Genomic DNA, 20,533 nt, shown 5'->3' on the forward strand with positions numbered 1-20,533 from the left:
TTCCTGAATCTGTTTATAGGAAATACATCTAAAATAAAATTTGTAAATAATGAAGTTAGAAGACATTGATAAATTCTGTAAAAAAAAAAAAAAAGCTACAATTTCAATTGAAATATGTTAACAATATGATCAAATAGCTAATTATTATTTTAATAAATATTTAGTAAAAATAAATGTAATTAAAACAATAATTAGAATTTAGGCATCCCCATTGCATTTATGAATATTTAAAATGTGTTTACATTCAACTGGTAAACTATTAAACATATTCAAATATTATTTCTCTCCAATCATGGTGTAAGCAAGTTATGTTAAGCAAATAATTATCTGAATGCAAAGAGCAGTCATCATTTATGTTCACTAAACAGAGTTTCTTTATTCTAAAAAAAATTTTTTTTTTCAAAGGTTGGAAGACTTGGGTTCCAGACAGCCAAAGTCTCACCATTTACTTATGTGAGTCATTTAGCCCCTAAGAATCTCTTGCTAAAAATAAATAAGTAAATGTTTTAAAAACTATATTAGAATAGAAGTGATTTGGGAAGATCAAAATTGACCATTTTCAGTACTTCAAGCTCTTCTTGATGTACTTCCAGGAAGGACTGTGTATATGCAAATCGTGCAGGTAGGAAATCAATGGTACCTGCATTTTATGTGTGCCGTTCTGTTAAAAACCAATCAGCCATTTTTGCTTAGAGTTAAGAAAACCAGTCAGACTCTGCATTTCCAAGAGGCCCATTTTTCTAGCCAAATAACATGGGTTAAAAGCTGAATTTTGAGCATAAAAAAAAAAAAAAAAAAACTCTGAAAGTGGTTCAGCAAAGTCAAATCCAGTTTTTCGTTCTCACATACCCCCTGCTCCTCTCCACTTCTTGGATAATTACCACCTTGCAAAATGACCACTGGTAATAGCTACCTTTCAGTGGATTTCAGGCCTGGCATTCAGCTGATCACTTCAAGTGTCTTACTGCATTTAATCCTCCCAACTCCCTTCTCATGTCCATAGCATTAGCTCATTTTACAGAGGAGAAAGCTGAGACTTGCAGAAGTGATGTAATTTTGGCCAAACTAAGTAGCCAGAAGTCTGAGGAATCAGGATTCCAACCTACTATCTTGGATTCCATAGGCACCTGCTCTCAGTCACTGGTACATGTCAATCTTCCTGGGAACCATATAAAATGAGGACGAGGGTGGTGCAAGGAGCCATTAGGACTACTTGAAGCCATGAATGACTGCATCTCTGAGTTTGACAAGAATAGCTTACCCTGAATGTAATATACCCCTGAAGCCAAAACCATGGTAGTATTTATCTGCGCGATCTGAGTTGGCAGAACACCAGGAGTCCATGGAGCAAGGCAAACTCAGAGCCATGATTTGGATACAACTTAACCAACAGCATTATTTTTGCATCTGAGCACAAAGAGTACAGAATAGGTAAATTCTAATTTCCTAAGTCAGAACATTTTCCTTCTCAAACAACCCATTCCTTTTTGGCCAAATGACTGAGTAAAACTTTCACGAAAAGCCAAAGCTTCAGTATTATCAATGACTTAAGGCTCTGACCCACATCCCTATGCATTGCTGCATTATTTGTGGGATTCCCCGAGGGGCCAGAACAGTTGGCTTCCTCAACTAGTGTCCCTGGGGAATTTCTACGGTGTGCTGTAGCATGTCATGCTTTCGTTGTCTAATTTGATGGAAACTGTCCTTTTATACACCCAGGAAGAGGAAATCAGGGGAAAGGTGTGAAACAACCATTTCATAAGAGCTACTTCCCACCCAGTGAGTTAAAGGAGTGAGGACCTAGAGATTTTTATGAAAAGGAGCATTAAGGAAAACCCTGGATGTGCCTAAGTCCCAGCAACCAAAGACTTAGAACATGCGGGCCAAGTCCGTTGACATCACAGATGCTTCCCGCAGTCACAATGCCACCGAGTCACTTTTAGGGAGATGCCCAGAGACGTGAAGACTTTTGCTAGAACACAACCAAGATTCTGTAGTACTTTGACTTTCTGAGAAAGGGAGGGGAACAAAACAGAAATATCAAACCAACAAAAAATAGAGCTGAGAAATCAAGATCATGAGCTCAGGTATTCATTCCCTGAACAGCTCAAGGTCTCACTTCATGATCATAACTCTATCTCTTTTTAAAATTTATTTTATTTGTTTGAAAGGAAGAATGACATAAAGAGGGAGAGAGAAAGATAGGGGGAGAGACAAAGAGAGGGGGAGAGAGAAAGAGAGAGAGAGAGAGAGAGAAATCTTCCATCTGCTAGTTTATTCCCCAAATGGCACCAATGGCTGGGCCAATACCAAGGGCCAGGAACTCCCTCTTGGTCTCCCACATGGGTAACGGGGGCCCAAGTACTTGGGCCATCATCTGTTGCCTACCCAGGTGCATTAGCAGGGAACTTGATTGGAGGTGGAGCAGCCAGCTCTTGAACTGGATCTTCCATATGGGAATGCAGTGTTCCAAGTGGTGGTTTAACCTGTTGCATCACAAGGCCAGCTTCACCCTGTATTTCTTAGTTCAAATAAACATAATGAAGATGCTCAGGTGGTGTGGGGCAGTAGCTTGAGGATCATTCCCTATAATTTCAGAATTATTAGACCTCAACAAAGCTCCTGTCATTTTTTAAAAAATATTTATTTATTTATTTGAAAGGCAGAGTTGGAGTGGCAGGGAGATACAGAGAGATATTTTCTCTGCTGGTTCACTCCCCAAATGGCCACAACAGCCAGGGCTGGACCAGGCTGAAGGCAAGAGTTTCCTGGGTCTCCCATGTAGAACCATCTTTTATTTATTTCTCAGGCCGATTAGCAGTGAGCAGGATCAGAAGTAGAGTACCCAGGACACCAAAAGGTGCCCATAAAGGCACCTCACAGCTGGCAGCTTAACCCACTATGCCATAATTCTGCTCCCTAAAGTTGTATTAGTCCCTGCTAGAATACCGTCTTTTATCTGATTGTACAAGTATTGGGTCCATGGGGGAGAGATTTGGAGTAGGAGAGAGAAAAGGGCAAAAGTAAAACAAATTAGAAACTTCCCTTTAAGTTCTGTCGATTAAACTGCTGTCAACTTAAAAAAAAAAAAATTGCCACAGCAAAAATTCATTGGCCAGAGTTCCTAATCTGACTCAGCATTCTGGTTGCCTAGATACAGATGCAAACAAAAGCGTCTTCCAGACTGCCCAGGAACAGCCGCAGCCTGATGAACCCGATGGCCCCGCTCCTGGCTCAGCTGCCGACCAAGAAAAGAAAGCAAGTATACTAGATATTCATATCAAATACAGAATTTTTGCTCAGCTTCCTTAACACTTAGGGTTGCTTAGGCAGTTTCAAGAAGTCTTGGCAGAATGGTCTTTGCTTTGACTCTTAACACATCCCGTCTGCTCTGCCAGGACCAAGTAGCTGGTAACAGCACAAGTTGACTTTTTTTTTTTTTTTTTTTTTTTTTTTTTTAAGATTTATTTATTTGAAATACAGAGTTACAGAGAGGTAGACACAGAGAGAAAGGTCTTCCATCCGCTGGTTGTAACATGAGAAAGAATAGCTAATACTGCATCAGCACTTGTCATACCTTTCTCATGAACTTTAAAAAGAGCATTCAAAGCAAGCAGTGTTTTCAGATGTTGTTTTGTAATTCTCGAAACGCCCAATGTGTGGACGCAGCCTCTTGTCATGAAAAGAGCACTAGAAAGCCAGCCTTGTTTCTGAGTTATCTACTGAGTGTCCCACACACTAGTCCTGGGGCTTTGGACGATTGCTTAGCCTCTCTGGTACCTCTTCCATTAAACTGGTTAATTAGAACTATCATACAAAGTTGCCGAGAGGTTTGAATGAGTCGCTTAGGTAAAGTGCTTAGCGGGTAGGAAGAGCTCAATCCACATATTTCTGTTTTATCATCTACATGATCTATAGCAAGCCCATTACCTTCTCTAATCCTCAAGTTCTTCCCCTACAAAAATAACCATCTTAAATTGTTTCTGGGATAAGGCAGAATTTCAGTTACTTAAAGTTTCTAATGTCATCCATAATGTGAAAATAAAGGGGTAGTAAAAAGCTCCTGGAAAATGGAATTAAAAGTTTATTTTGGTACAAAAAAATTCATACATATGAGCCGTCTTCTAAAAGCTCATGGAATAATGCATATTATGAAATATGAATAATTCATATTATGAAAGGAACTATACGTGGATTTCAAAATTTCTGCACCCAAATAGACTTATCTTTTAATTTCATTTTTCCACAAAATTTTGAAGTACTCTCATAATGATGCCCACCTTAGTGCCATTAAAAGAATGAAATCATGTAATACATAAGAAAATGTGTTGCAGTCCATAAAGCTATAAGGGTTTACAACATGTGAAAGTATTATGAAACATGTAAAAACTGACACATGTAAAAAACTCCTCCCAATAACCATCAAGTTATTTGACTATGAAACAAGTTGTACATATAATTACATCTTAGCCTGTACATATGAGATATAACAGAACTGACTTCTATGTTAACTTGTAAAAATATAAAAATTTAAATATTCTCTTCTATACATAAAAATGCATTAAAAAGAGGAAATTACACTATAATGTTAACAGCTCGAGGTAGTAGAATTTCAAGTGAGAGTTTTGCTCTTGTATGTTATTTTTTGTATTTTTACAAATTTTTCTAGATTTTCATCCTTATGCTTAACCTGTCACTTAAAAAGTGTGTGTGCTGGGTAGGTTTTTAAAGGGATGGCATTTGTAGTCTTTCAAATAAGACAAATAAGACTTAATCTACGAATACCTACAGAGGGACGGTGGGTGCCAACCACATAAGGTAAAGAGCCAGCCGTTCTTTGAGAAATGCCTAAGACAGACTCCCATGGGCCAGGGAGCAGTGAAGAGCTGGGAATGAAAGCTCTGGCCAGAAGCAGGGGCCCAGCACTGGTCCAGCAGGGAGCAGGAGTGAAGACAGGCCCCAGAGCAGAAGTCCGGTCAAGTCCTCTGGGGACCTGAGGTGGCCATCACCACATGGGCACCTGAGTGCCCAGCAGATCGGTAAGGGCCATTCTCTAGGGGAAGGCAGGGCTCAGGGGCATCAGAATGGGGAGAGGGCTGAGGCAGTACCTGGAGACTCCAGGGCTCCATCCTGCACAGCCTTAATCCTACCAGGTGAGGTAAGAGCACCTGAGTCTAGAACTTTATTTGCTCCCTTGATAACAGGCTCATCAAGTTGGATGTTTTTTTATTTAAGAGGGAAGTTTCCAACTAAGTTCCTTGGCCATAAATTAATTAATTAATTAATTGATTTTATTTTTTGACAGGCAGAGTGGACAGTGAGAGAGAGAGACAGAGAGAAAGGTCTTCCTTTGCCGTTGGTTCACCCTCCAATGGCTGCGGCCGGCGCACTGCACTGATCCGATGGCAGGAGCCTTGGCCATAAATTAAAAAGTATTTGTTCATCAGACATTTGCAAAAGGAACGATATCTGTGTATCTCTTCATATATTCTGCCCATATTATAATGAATAATATAAACCAAGAAAAAATGCTAGGAATTTATTTGGTTTAATTTTCTGAACTGAGGGGACACATCACTTATAGTCTTCCTGTTGAATTCAGTTCAGGGATAGGCTATTAAAATTAACCAAAATTAACATAAATGTGTGTCCTACTTTTTAAACTTAAAAACTGAAAGAATATTAGAGTTTAAAACATTTTCAGCAGAGGCAAAATGTCAAATACATTCGATACCCTCTCCTTATAGAAATGTTGCCCAATTATTAATTTGCATTTAGATCCAACTTTCTAGTAGTATCATTTTATTGAATTAAATATTGTCAGTTAAGTGTTTAGGTGGCCACCTATGCTTAATACTAGTAATTCGTGTATAAAGCTATGCTTTGTGCTTTTATTTCTCATTGATTTCAATAACCTGACATCCAGATTTCTTAGAAAATAAAATTACTTAGACTAGTTTCCTAGTTTTGGGCTTCATTTTTGAAAATTATCTAACTCCCCTGAGAAATCAGCATGTGAGGAGTAACTCATTCTCTGAGGACTTCTCTAATACCTCCATCAATAATCAGACTATTTTATTTATTCATTTTCTAGGAATAATAATGACTTTGAGTTTTCCAAAAAGTTTTTCCTGACTGTGCTACCAAGTCTATAAAATGCAGCTTTGCAGTAGTTCACCAGAATTTAATTTTAGTTTTATTCTTTAGCAATACAAATGAGGTCTGTGCAAGATTAACAGGGCTGATGTTCCATGATCTATGACACCTATTTTGTTCAAAATCGAAACATAAAAAGGATAAAATGGGTAAGAGTAGCCTGTCTAGTAGGAGATGATATATTTTAAATCCATGACCTTTGTTTTAGGTAAGATTATCTCCAACCAAAATGTCAACCAAGAGCTCTACAGATCTAGTTGAATATGTTGACAAGTAAGTCTGTAAATTACAACTTGTTCTAGCAGTTCACTGTGCCTAATTATTCAGAGATTGAAGTGCCTGCAGGAGACTTTGGAGGTTCTCTAAACTAGGTCTCTGTTTTCAGAAGAGACAGACATGTCAGAAGGATGGCCTCTCTAACCTCTTCCTTTCTGACACAGCAAGATTTTACTGCCTTTGCCTTTAATAAGCTGCTGTACTCTGGGTCTTCGCTGGGGTGTTATGGGCTTGATCTTAATGGTTAATGGATTAAGTGTGGAGATTTAATACAACTGTGATGTCTGAAGATGGGGCCTTTGACAATTGAATAGATTGGACTTAAGTTGCTGGGGTGGAGCCCACATGATCAAACCCCAGGAGCTTCATGAAGTGAGACCCTGGGAAGGGAGCACAGGCATCCTCCTTGACTCTTCTTTTGCATCCCACCGTCCACTGCCCTCATCACACACCTGCAGCAATGGGGCCACCTGATCTTTGACTGCGAACCTCCAAAATCACAAGCTGAAATAAATCCTCTTCCTTCATGAGTAGCTGCTCTCAAGAATTTGTTACAGTGATGAAAAGTGACTAAGGCATAACCTCTGTAGGTGGTTTCTATAGATTTATAAGCAAAATAATACAACATAAGCAATGAATAAGTTACAACAAACATCAAATATAACTGATTTTTCAAAGAAGCCAATGAAATCTGAATATTTCATAATTTTAAAAATCAGGAGAATTCGAAACATATATTAAGAATCAGATAATTTTGTTTCTGCTGTTAAAATGCCACACCTGGAGCTCATGCAGGTAGGGTCTACAAAAAAGGTCAACTCTGGACGCTGAATCATTTGTGTATGTACACTGTGCAGAAGACTCTAGAATTCTAGTTTGCCATTGTGCTTCTAGGATGATTGATTTTAGCCCACAATGCCTCTGGGCTTTAGGTTTTTTGTTTACAAAATGAAGAGGTTAGACTAGGAGCTCTGTGGGATCTACAGCAGCTTTTAAATAATCCAGGCTCTAAGATGCACATCATGACCAGAGAAAACAAGATGACCAAATAAATGAGTTAATATGCAGAAAATAAATACTAGATTGATTTTAAAGCTTATCTTTAACAATTAAGATAACATTTTAAATTCTTATTTTTTATTATAATATTGGCACAATTAAGAATCCCCCTGTTCCTTAGGCAGTGAAACTTATTACAATCCAAATAGTTCAACCCCAGTATTTTGGCCCCTCTTTTCATGTTCCATATAACTTATAATTGCTTATGTGACTAAGTCTATAGTTTAGGTGAAAAAAGGAACCAAGTATCATTAGAACCAATCCACAAAAAGGATTTTTACTATTTAGAAAATAATACAATTGAACACATGAAATTTTTTCTCAAGGACAATGAATACAACCCAATGCACAAAAATAATTATAAATGGCCACATTAGCCATAAAGGAGGAAAAGACCTGCTCCTACATGATTTTATATGACAAATAGAAAAAGAAATTAATCTTCTGATCTGTCAATTTCCAATATGAACCCACACGGGCTCTGTTTAGCTGAGGCTATGATCTGCAGTCTGGAAGACCAGAACAAATTCTGGGAACATAGGAATAAATGTAAGAAATCCAAGTTATTTTAGATTTCTTGGATTCTAGAGAAACTAAAAAAGACCAAGGGTAGAAAGAGTCCAGGATTTAGACAGATACATGATGAAGGTTATCTGGCCCCAGCATTCATTTCTACCTTGATCTCTTCCATAACTCTTCTTTTGCTGTCTAAATCATGTATCTGGAATTGTCTATTCAGATAATTCTCTTTCAGTGTCTTCTCTCTTATCTCCCACAACTGGCTGTAAGCTCCCCAAAAGCAGAGATTGTATGGCTGTGTGCTTTTTGAAGTCCCCACAGTGGCCTGTCATGGTCATTGCCTTGATGCATGGTGCATGGCTGCTTGATGAACTGAGGTTGACAGATTTAATGGTTATCAAACAACTGAATCATCAGAGCTCTTCTTAAAGCAGTAGACTTATGGGTAGCTGACTAATTGGAAAAGCAAAACGGCATTTGGGCATTAGAGTCATCAGTGCAACTGACATATTTAACCCCCCAAAAATAAAGAATAATAGTTTTTAAAGTAACTATTGTTTAAATAGTTTGTTCCTTGGGAAGCAACAAACTTATTGATATGCAAGCAGAGTACTTAGACAAGTAAAAGCCATTACCAACTCATTAAACTACCTGAATATATACCATACATTCTTAGAGGTTCAGCCTTGAAACATATGTGGGTACTTCCAAAGGCTCATGGACAACGCTTATGATGAATAAATTACCCATGGGTTTCGAAAATTTTGTACCAAAATAAACTTAACTTTTAATTCCATTTTAATGGCCTTTTTGAAGCACCCTTGAGTATATGTGTGTGATAATATATATATAATATCACACATATACACATATATAATATATATTATGTATATAATTATATATAACATATATAACATATAATATATAATATAATATATAATACACACATATACGTATATACAATGTCACACATATATATGTATATATCCGTATTTACAGGTAATACTAACAACAAATGATAAAATTTCAGCAATAAAAGAGGTAATACCAGTCCTGTGGAAAAGTTGGGCTAGAAATATCCATGTTAAAAAGGCAGGCACACAGCGTGCATTTAAAGGGCACTTTCTGGAGTCACATACGTGCATATCAGTGTCTGTTACATGTTAAATCATGTTCGTAATGAACAAGGCAAGGATGGGGCCAAATGCTTGCATCCATTGATAGGGCAGTTACGGTGACATTATACTAAAGGCAATCAATTCTGATTTCTGCATTTGTTCATTGATGCACAATGAGCAGATGAATTGACGTCTGCTGATTTTACATCAGCAGAGCCCATGCTCCTTTTAGCTTAATTGAATAGAAAATCAAAGGCTTTTTCACTTGTTCCTTTTCTTCCCCTGATGGAAGGCACTAATGGAGGCTAGGACGCCTTCCATCTACTCTTCAGTCTGATGCTACTGCACTGTGGCACTGACCTTGAGAAAAAGAAAATTTCTTCTCTTTCCTGGTCAGTCTCTCTGGATCCTCTATAAAATGGGTGGGGGTTTCAAGTGATCAGGGATGAGAAGTCTGAGTCCCAAGGGTTGTCTGTTGAAGGTAAGACCTGGATTTCATTTCCAGGATGCAAATTAGAATGTTGCTATATTAATTTTTGTTACTTCTTGGGAAGGAAAAGGTGTAGCCTGGCTTATAGTCTAGAGGTTCAGGGTTCAAGGTGGGGCAGCCCCATTTGTTTGGAGTTTGGTGGAGGCTGCGCATGGCCAAACACTTGAAAAGGAATGGTCAGGAAGCAAAGAAACCAGGGTACACTCAGCTTAAATAACCAACGCTCTCTGAGAACTGCCTTCCAAGGGCAAACCCCAATGACCTGGAGACCTCCCACTGGCCTCACCTCCTAGCCTGTATAATTAGATCAAGTATCCACCTTAATTCATTGACCATTAGCATTAATCCATTAACTGCTCACCTAACTTTGGAGTTTGAATATCTGCACATTTGGGAAACCAAGTCCTGTCCATGCCCTTACAGTTGCCTCCACTTGCCACTACTCTCAGCTCTGCCCACGGTCTCTCATCAACATTCTCCTGTATAATAAAGCAGGGGGTGAAGATTTAAGAACATGCATCATTTCACTCCGTGGGACTTTATTTTGATTGAAAAATTAATTCTGCCCACATGTCTATTTTTCTTTTTCTTTAATTAACTCTCCTGAGTTGGGGGAGGGGTGTAACATCTTAGCACACAATCAAATATTGCTAAGGTTTCTTCGCCCCTAACATTCTTTGGTTTTCAAAAGCTGGCAATTGCCAATATTTATAACAAATATTTGCTAAGCATCTGCCATGTGCCGGCCCCCATGCTAGGCACATGGGAGAGTCTTCAGTGAATGACACAAAGATCCCTGCCCTCATGACGCTTCCACTCTAACAGGAAGGAGCGATGCATTGTTAGACGCTTGGCATCCAAACAAAGGTCAGCAAATGAGGGCTTTGGCTCTGGGGACATGGCGGGGAGGAGAGCCCAGCTTCTGAGGCAGGAACACTCCTGTGGTGTGGCTGGAACAGAAAGGGCGCAAGGATGGCTGGAGGAAACAGGAGGAAGGACAAACTCGAATGATGACAGTATCTCAGCTGTGATTTGGAACTCTCTGGATAGAGTGAACTCTGACAGTCTCCTGCCCGTGTGGGAAATTCTACATTTCTTGAACAAAAAGGAAACCAGGGAAAGGATGTTGTTTCGTGTTAAAGAGCTATTCAAGCACATAGCTATCTCCAGACTTCTCTCAGGTATATATTCTGGAAAGATGAGGGTCTGGCTAAGAGCCCAACAATAGTATTTGCAATTTGGGTATGGAAAACGTTCAACAAGCCAAACAGACAAAATAATAAATGACCTGTGATTTCGCTCTGTGAGAAGATGGCCTTCAGGTGCGACAAGTACTTGTCCCAAGGCTTTTCTGAGCCCCGTGGCAGACTTGGTGTTGCTGTGATGCCTCACTTCGGTGGCTAGCTGATGAAGACAGATGCTTCACGTGGCAACACACGGGAGAGGCAGACAGCGTTCATGGACAGGACAGGTCATGGACGGCATTGCCATCAGCACAGTGTATTCTTTTTTTTTTCTTTCTTTTTTTTTTTTTTTTTGACAGGCAGAGTGGACAGTGAGAGAGAGAGAGACAGAGAGAAAGGTCTTCCTTTGCGTTGGTTCACCCTCCAATGGCCGCTGCGGCCAGCGCGCTGCGGCCGGCGCACCGCACTGATCCAATGGCAGGAGCCAGGTGCTTCTCCTGGTCTCCCATGGGGTGCAGGACCCAAGGACTTGGGCCATCCTCCACTGCACTCCCGGGCCACAGCAGAGAGCTGGCCTGGAAGAGGGGCAACCGGGACAGAATCTGGCGCCCTGACCAGGACTAGAACCCGGTGTGCCGGCGCTGCAAGGCGGAGGATTAACCTAGTGAGCCGCGGCGCCAGCCAGTGTATTCTTTTATTCTCTTTTGTCTTCTCCTACCTGTGATGGTCAAGGCTGCAGGAACCGTCGTTATCCACAGTGACCCCTCAAATTAGTCTGAGCAGGAGCTGCCCCCTTGATACTTGATCTCTCCCCACCCCACGGGCCCTTGATGCTTGTCACGCTTGAGCCTCTCTCAATTGTAAGAACCCTGTCTTTCAGTTCCCTACACATAGAGGGACCTCTGCACTCCATAGGTCCTTAGACACAGAGGGGAACTGAGACCTCCACAGAGAGACGTGAGCAAGCAAGAAAAGGTGACAAGGGTGAAAGATCACATGGTGTTGGAAGCATGCCACATACCAAGAGGCAGGAGGATTGGGTGTTTGGCCCAATGTTTAAGACAAGGAGCAGGTTACCCACGTCTCTCATCAGAGTGCCTGAGTTCAGGTCCCAGCTCCATTCCTGACTCCAGCTTCCTGTTAATGCAGACCCTGGGAGGCAGCAGGTGGTGGCCTGCATTGAGATCCCTGCTCCTGGCTTCAGCCTGGCCCAGACCCAGCTATTGTGGCATTGAAGAGTAGACCAACAGACGGGAGCTAGTTGTCTCTCTCCTAAACAAATCAACATTTTTAAAGAAGCAGGAGAATAACACATCTTACCCCTCTGAGTACATGCAAATACAAAAGGAAGGGCCACTAACTGGCCTAAACAATGATGCTGTGATACAGGAGAAAGAGAAGATGGACATTAACGTGCAGCCTAGTTGAGTTAATAAAAATCTCCAATTTTCCTAAACTGGAAAAAATTTTGACATACGCCACAAGATATCATGAGAAGGAAATCATGTTTATGAGAGTGATGTGTTGACTCTGAGCACTATACAGAAATAAAATCACGTTATAATAAATTTCTACATTTCTTCCGAAATGTAAACATCCCTCAAAAAATTTACCATCTCTGTTAATTTCCAGGACTGCCATAACACAATATCACAAACTAGGTGGCCTAAAACAACAGAAATCCATTGTCTCACAAAAACCGGAGATTAGAATTCCAAAGTCAAGGTATCCCCAGGATTGACTCCTTCTGAGAGCTCGCAGGAGCATCTGATCCACGTCTATGTCTGTCTGTCTGTCTAGCTCTCTCTCTCTGGCTCTACAGGTGACCTCTGTCAGCCCTTGGCATTCCTTGGCTTACACATGCCTCATTCCAATCTCTGCCTCCCTCCTCATGTTCTCCCTGGGCAGCTCTGTCCTCAAGTGGATGCCAATTATAGGATTAGGGGCCCATCCTACTCCAGTACGATCTCATCTTCGGTGTTTACATCTGCAATGACTCTATTTGCAAATAAGCTCACATTCTCAGGTGCTGGGCTTCAAGATGTCAGCCTATGGCTGGCGCCATGGCTCAATAGGCTAATCCTCCACCTGCGGCGCCAGCACCCTGGGTTCTAGTCCCGGTCGGGGTGCCAGATTCTGTCCTGGTTGCTCCTCTTCCAGTCCAGCTCTCTGCTGTGGCCCAGGAGTGCAGTGGAGGATGGCCCAAGTCCTTGGGCCCTGCACCCGCATGGGAGACCAGGAGAAGCACCTGGCTCCTGGCTTTGGATCAGTGTGGTGTGATGTCCGCAGTGGCCATTGGAGGGTGAACCAACAGTAAAGGAAGACCTTTCTCCCTGTCTCTCTCACTGTCCACTCTGCCTGTCTGAAAAAAAAAAAAATGTCAGCGTATCTTAAATGATTCCCTCTGCCCATTGAGTATGGCAGGAGCCATTCTCTCCATGAGACAGAGGAGACTTGATCTGGGCAAATGTAATAAGTAGGAGTTGGCCTAGGGATGGAGACTCAGCCTCCCACGTCGGACTGTGTGGACTTGATTCCTGGCTCTAACTCCTGACTTCAGCTTCCCACCAAAGCAGACCCTGGGAGGCAGCAGCCGCGATTCAAGTAGTTGAATTCCTGCCCTTCAGGATTGATATCTCGGATCCAGGCTTCGTCCTTGTCCAAGCCCTAACCATGCTAAGTATCTGGGGAAGGAACCAGCAAATGGACCTCCACTTGCTCTCTCACTCACTCTGTCCTCCTCTCAAAATTTTTTTGAAAGACAGGAAGTGGCACAGACAGAACTTGATCCAGGTTTTCTGGCTCCTAGTGTTCTTTCTCCAGGAGACTCACAGGAAAACCCACCATCTGGGCCCCCAGAGGAACCAGGCAATATGGGGAAGCGCTCAAGATGGCTACCAATGCCGTGGGAACTCCAGTCCACATCAGAGCAATGTGCTGCTGCTGCACTTCCATACATTTAACCCACACATGTGCCCCAGTCACCCACCCTGCCCTCATTCACGCAGGGCCCATGCCTGGAACCTTTACAACTTGACTGAAAATGCCATTGCACATGAGACGTGCGCCGCCTAGCGTGCATAGCTCTTCTCTGGACAGGATTCAGAACCAGTCTCCCTCTCCCCCAGCCCCACCCCCTCTCGTCTGTGGCACTGTCTGGAGTCCTCTCTTTTCCATCCCCATTGGCCTTGGTCTGCATTTCCCTGGCCCTTGCCCACCGAAGCATGAGCTGCCTTGCTCGCTCCCCAGAGCCTTTTGCACTGGCCACACTCAGCTCTGGAGGCTTGAACAGCCACCAGCCCCATCTGCGGTTATAAATAGTCAGTGGAGAAACCACAGCAAATTGTTTTTTTTTTTTTCTGTTTCATCACTCCCCCCTCCCGCTCACAGATTATTTTTGGGCAACTTCAAAATATTCTCTAAAATCTCGCTCTATATGGCTCTGCAGGAGTCAGCACTCAGAAGGTAACCGGTCACCCAATGGATCTCCTAAGAAGGCAAACAACATTCTTCAGGGATGCTCGCTTGTCCTGGAAGTGGGCTTCCATTTCGGCATCTTTGTCTCTGAGTATTGCAGGTTGCCAAATTGGCTATCAGAATCTCCCAAGTAAATTTAGCGCGCGATTCACAAGAACAGAACAGGCAGAGAAGTGCGAGGCTCCCTGTACTGAGGGAGCTGCCAGCACCCGCCCAGCTGCTGCACCTCACGCCAAGCGGCGCAGAGAACTCAGAGTTTGTGGAAAATCTGTTCCGATGCAGCTGTCAGCGACACAACCGATGGTCTCTGAGAAGCCTAAATCTCTCTCTGAAAGGCCTCCTAGGAATTCTTCCTCCTGTGGTTAGGAACTCCATCTGGACTAGTCTGGAATATTCTGTTATCTCTTTTCTCCCACAGTTAAATTTAGATAGAGGTCTCACTGGTATAACACTACTGATAAAGCAGTTGGGTTCTGTCCTAAAAATGTATTGGTTTACTTAGTCCAAATAGTTGCAGCTTGTTCCCAGTGGAAAGCTTGAGTTTTTGTATTAAGATTTATTTATTTAGTTGAAAGGCAGAGTTAGAGAGAGACAGAGACAGGGAGGGACAGACAGAGATAAAGAGATTTTTCATCTACTTGTTCACTACCCACATGGCCTCAATAGCAGGGGCTAGGTCAGGCCAAATCCAGGAGCTTGGAACTCCACCTGGATCTCCCACATGAGTGGCAGGGGCCCAAGTCCTTGAGCTATCCTCAGCTGCTTGTCCATGTGTATTGGCTGGGAGCTGGATGGGAAGTGGAGCAGCCAGGATTCAAACCAGCACTCATATGGGATGCCAGCACAGGATTGTGGTTTAACCTGCTGTGACAGCTCCAGGTCTTGGTTTTTAGCCTTTTGGGCAACCTAGTGATTTGATCAGTGGTACCATTGGGAATTTCTCTTAGAAGATTAAAGTATTCAAGTGTTTGTTTATCAGTTGTTGCATTGGGAAAGTCAGCTGGAAAACAATGCTCTCTTCCTTTATGGAAACTGCAAAGCTATATGTGAGGATACTTCAAAACTCTCATAGACATGGAGTTAAAGTTTATTTTGGTGCCAAAAAAACTGTAATTGAATCAATCATATAAAGAGCCTTAAGAAGCTTTATGGAAATTATATTGAATGAAAAGCATATGCATGGATTTCAAGGCTTTCTGCACTAAAATAAACTGATCTTTAATTATGTCTCCCATGAACTTTGTGAAAGTTTGTCTTATAGGTACCACACGAACAGAACTAAACAGAGCAACCCTTAGTGCCCCACTCAGCCTGAATAACTCTGGTAGCTATACTCCAATTAATAGTAAACCTTGTGCATAAGAAGAAAGTTCACAAAAGAAAGCTCTGAGGCAGAGTAAAAGCGGATGGGTACCAGGAAGTAACCTGCAGTGCCTGGCACCCTGAAGACAACTCAGAATACACGAATTCTAAGTTCCAGGGGATGCACAGGATCATTCACAGATGTCTGCATGGGGCCTGGGACTGGAGAGCAGTACTGATCGTCCAGAGGCCAGAAAGATGCCCTAGTTCAGAGGAGCAGGGAACCAACCTGCAGGCTGTGTGCCAGCATCAACAGAGCCTGGCAGCCTCTTCCCTTCTCTTCTTGGCTCATGCCCATCCAGCACTGTCAGCACAGTGAGGTTTTAGGAGAATGGGTCTTATATAAACCAGGTACCATTTGGTGATTTTCCAGAAGAATCTTTTTGAGCCAAATGAGTAGTAGATGAAATCCCTTAGCCAAGCCGTCTGTGTGGCTCTCTTGTACCGCTGATAGGAAAGTGGGATCCTTGCCAGGGTGAGGCTGATTTATTTGTCCCCAAAGAACAAACTATAAACCTCAAGGTTCCAACAACCTGTGACTTTATAAAGCCATTTTTCTCCTCCAATTTTCTAACAGCTGAGCTTTCAAAAAAGCCAAATTGGAAAAATCAGTTGGTAAATATTTGTTGGCACAACCACCTTGAGATGCCATGACCTCTCTTCAGTGTCAGGGACACTTGGGGAACAAGGAGGAAACTGCCGATGCACATGGATCTCTCATGCTAGCAAGAGAGGACAGAAGATGAGCACAGAAACAAGAGAAGGCCAAGGAATGACTGGTGCGAGGGACAAGACACAGTGGGGTATCACCATGGAAAGGAGGGAGAAGAAGCCTCATCCCAAGAGGGGACACTGGGATTGAGACCTGTGGGGAAGAGCAATCCAAGCAGGAGGAAGGCAAGCGCCAGGGCTCTGAGATTGTTAGAGTCAGCCACCCGAAAAACGTCACCAAGAGACACGTCTCTTATGCAAACAGCAAGGGGAAGCTTTATTGATTATCCAGCATGCTGGGGCTGTCTGATCATAAAAGAGCAGAGCAGCCCCAAATAACCAAAGGTTAGGTTTTATAAAGGCAAAAACCGCAAAACCGGGAAGGGGGGGAATACACGGTTGCTATGCACGGTTGCTATACACAGTTGCTAAGATCAAAAGAGAGTACATAAAATCAAAAGAGAGTATATGGTTACTGGGGTCAACATAACCTAAAACCTAAGTGAAATTAATATTTATCATAATCTTGACAATACCAGTTACAATCTTACAATTAGCAATTAGGACTTGACATTGATGTAAGGCACAGACAAATCACATCTTCATTATGAACCCAGGTAACCCAGGGGCAACTTTTTGTGCTTGTAAGCTTGAGCAATCATGCTAGGGGGTTTTTGTGCTCTGCCAAGGGTGATATAGTGTACTGCTATTGTTTGACTATTTGAAACCATAGTTTCAGACCAGAGTCTCACGGGGGGGGGGGGGGGGGTGCTTTCTCAGAATGGAGTCTCAAGTGCTCCAAAATGGAGTCCCTACTGTCAAGGTGCTACTTCACTCTGTCTTATTTTCACAGCTGCACCAGGAAGGTTTAAACCTGTAAGCTTAACTTTTTACATCCGCACATATACAATTTTAACTCTTCAAGATCAGACATAGCTCTGTGTTTTTGGGGGAGAGGAAGAAGGCTTGGGTCGTTGCAGCCGAGTGGGAGGAGGGTGGAGTGGGAGGAGAGGAGGTTAGAGAGCTCAGAGATTGACCTGGCCAGAGCAGGGCTCTAAGCAAGCCAGGGTACTGTTTACACCCTGGGAACCATCAACTCCAGCTGCTGTAGGGAGGGTGTGGTCTGTATTAAGAGGCAAAAGAAGAGATGGTGATGACCAGGACCAAGAAAGGAAAGCAGAACTAAACACACAGTAGATATGGAGCCTGAGGACGCTTGGAGGGGTCATTTCTGCTGCCAGCCTGACACACGGCATGAGTAGCAGGAGTGAGATTCTGCCCTCTGCATCTGCTTGCAATGATGGCAGAACGTGGCAGTTAACATGAACACTGGACATGGGAATTCTCGAGTTATAAATCCTGACATTGATATCACCAAGTTCTGTGACTGTTCTTCCTCTGTCCAGTGAGTTTCCAGAATCTGGTCTTCCAAACCACTCATTAAGCCTTCAGCTCTTTCCCCTATCATATTCTTACCTCGTCTTTTCTTTCTTTATAGCATTTGCACTTGCTACTTTTTATGCGTCCGTTTTTTTGTTTGTTTGTTTTTTTGCCAGTGTTCTTCCTTATCTTCTTCTAATTGGCTTATTAGCCTTTTAGAAAGTTTCTTTTTGTATCTTACTATTCTTCAGTCAGAAGATTGTTTATTTGTGGATTGTTTATTTGCCACTTGGTTGATTTTGAAAGACAAATGTGCCTCTCAGCTCCCGGGAGCTCAGGAGAGGGTGGGGGTGACCCTCAGTACCTGAAACCCACAGCCAACTTCCTCCTCAACCTGCAGAAGATAAGTTCTCATAGCAGGAAGGAGCAAGTTAGGAGGCAGGTGCTTTCCCACCCTGGGGTGTTCAGAGCTGGAACTGGGCGGAAGTTAGTTGTCCCTCGAGTTTGTCGCTTTCAGTCCTGTTCCAAGTCCTTACTCCATAGGCTGCCTGCTCTGCCTGATCTAGACAACACCTAGACCAGGGTCTGAAACGGGACCCAAGGAGCAGCAGCGGGTCCCAAGGCACTGGAGGAAGCAAGAGCAGACCCCATCGGGTGTCACATTGGCTCTATGCCCCAGGCCAGCCAGGTCCCCTGGCCCAGGTTGGGTCGCCCTGGAAACACACACTGAGCCAGAGACTAGGGAACAGAAGTCTACCAGAGAGTGAACCGGAGCAGGAGCTGCAGGAGGGGAGGGAAGGAAACAGCTGGGAGGAACAGGGGAGCCGTGATGCAGGACCAGCGACATCAGCTGAGCCACAGAGGGTGCTGCAGTGAGGAAGGCCCTCCCAGTAAGCAAGCCAAGTCTGTGTCACCCGCCCACTAGCGATGCCCGGGGGAAGTGGGCGTGGCTTGGTCAGGTGACGCCTCACCAAGGCTCGGAGAAGACCAGCAGCTGAGGTCTGCCAGCTGGGAGCACTGTGAAGAGTTGTGGGGAGCTGGTGGCACGTCACACCACCCAGGAAGCCATCCCATATGATCACCCCTTTAACACAGCCCTGCTGCCCTGGTTTCCATAGCAGTCTCACTTTCTCCATCTAGGTCCGCCAAGGTTTTTGCCGGGAGAGCCCAAAGTCAGGCCAATTCAGTGCATCTGTCCGAACTACAGTCAGCCCACGAAGCTGTCACCCTAAGGAACTGTGTAACTCATTTCCTTTCCGGCTTTGTCTCACAGGAGCTGACCTGTTCCTCTGGCGCAGGCTTACTTTACCCTGACACAGTCACACGAACCCTCACCTCGCTCCCTCCCCGAAAGCTGCCTCCCAGGAGGCTGAGGCTGAGCCCAGCAGAGGTGTCCTGAGGGCCAGGGGCAGCCTTGGCCGAGGGCTCTGCAGAGACTCTGGGCCCCCTGCACATGGAGATGGCAGCATTTGCCATGGGGCCAAGTCTGCATGGGAGTCCCCAAGAACTCCCTAGCAGTTCTCACAGTGAGGGCCCCGACAGATACTTACAATGTCCAGAGTGGGGTAGGGACCCACGTGGGGAGGGGTACTGCTCCTTTCTTTATAAGTTTCCTAAGTTCCCCCATCTACTGCACATGCCCACACATACAAACACACACACACACACACACCAGACTTCTCCCAAGACTTCACCTGCCATTTCTTTTTCTAGTAACATCCAGGTCTCCATGTCTAGCCAGGTTGCAGAGTGTCTAAGGGGCCTATGGGTGCCTATAAATATCTCAAATTCATTTTCTTTCCCCTAAACTCATTTTTTAAAAAAACGTTCAGTCTTAGCGAAAGTCATCAGCATCCAGTAAGTCTACATCAGAACCTTGGACTCTCCTCCCAGACCCATTTCCTGTCTATTCCAAAAGCCCCTAGAACGTCTCAATTCTTGGCATCATGTCTGTCCTCCCCACGTGTCTAGAACCACATCTGGGTCTCAAGCACTGCTCATTGAAAAAAAACTATTGATTTATTTAATTACCTCTATGTATTTAATTTATTACTAAATCATTTAATAAAATCATTATTTAAATTTATAATTTAATTAATGCTTTAATTAGCACTACTTATTTTGTGAAAGGCAGAGAGACAGAGAGTGACAGAGAAACAGAAACATAGATACACACTGAGATGAAAATACACACACAAAGAGACAGTGAGAAATCTCCCATGTTCTGGTTCATGCCCCAAATGCCAGGGTTGGGCCAGGCCAAAGCCAAGAGATTAAAACTCAGGCCAAGTCTCCTATGGGGATAGTAGGGACTCAACTTCCTGAGCCGTCAGCTGCTGCCCTGCGGGAGAGGACCCAAGTGCTCAAGCCACCACCTGCTGAGCAGTAGCAGGAAGCAGAGTTGGGACCCCAACCTAGCACTCCAATGTGGGCTGCAGGTGCCCGGAGTGGCCTGCCCACTGCTGCGCCAAACACCTGCCCCTCGTTTCTACTTGGATGACTGTGTTCCTTATCGACTGACATGTAGCAAAGTCTCCCAAAACCCAGTGGGATAAACAGCAAGCAGGTAGCCCAGCTTCTGTGGATCAGGAACCGGAGGTGGCTTCCCAGGGGGGTGCTTTCAGCTCAGGGGGGCTCATGGGGTTCCATTGAGGGTGGTGGCTGCCGCTACAGCCATCCTGGCAGACTGGCTCCCACCACGTGTCACTCACATGGTTGGTGTGCATGGGGCTGCTCCGCCTGGCAGCTGCCTTCACCCAGAATCAGAGAGAGGAGGGGAGAGAGACAGGGAAGAGGAGAGC

The 20,533-nt window shown here is 43.7% G+C and overlaps 1 protein-coding gene across 6 annotated transcripts in view; it reads left to right on the forward strand.

The window, feature by feature from the left end:
• Nucleotides 1–1,959: 1,959 nt before the first annotated feature.
• FAM81B (family with sequence similarity 81 member B) overlaps nucleotides 1,960–20,533 on the forward strand; it is a 122,182-nt gene continuing 103,608 nt past the window's right edge. For 5 of the 6 annotated variants that reach the window (XM_070056479.1, XM_051854003.2, XM_017344607.3 and 2 more), the window contains exons 1-3: nucleotides 1,960–2,087; nucleotides 3,155–3,258; nucleotides 6,365–6,429. In XM_070056479.1, coding sequence (XP_069912580.1) covers nucleotides 2,078–2,087; nucleotides 3,155–3,258; nucleotides 6,365–6,429 — 179 coding nt within the window. In that variant the 5' untranslated portion in view covers nucleotides 1,960–2,077. The remainder of the gene's footprint in view (nucleotides 2,088–3,154; nucleotides 3,259–6,364; nucleotides 6,430–20,533) is intronic. The other variant, XM_051854002.2, reaches the window with a different exon arrangement.

This window comes from Oryctolagus cuniculus, chromosome 14, assembly GCF_964237555.1.
Source record: "Oryctolagus cuniculus chromosome 14, mOryCun1.1, whole genome shotgun sequence".
Classification (NCBI taxonomy): domain Eukaryota; kingdom Metazoa; phylum Chordata; class Mammalia; order Lagomorpha; family Leporidae; genus Oryctolagus; species Oryctolagus cuniculus.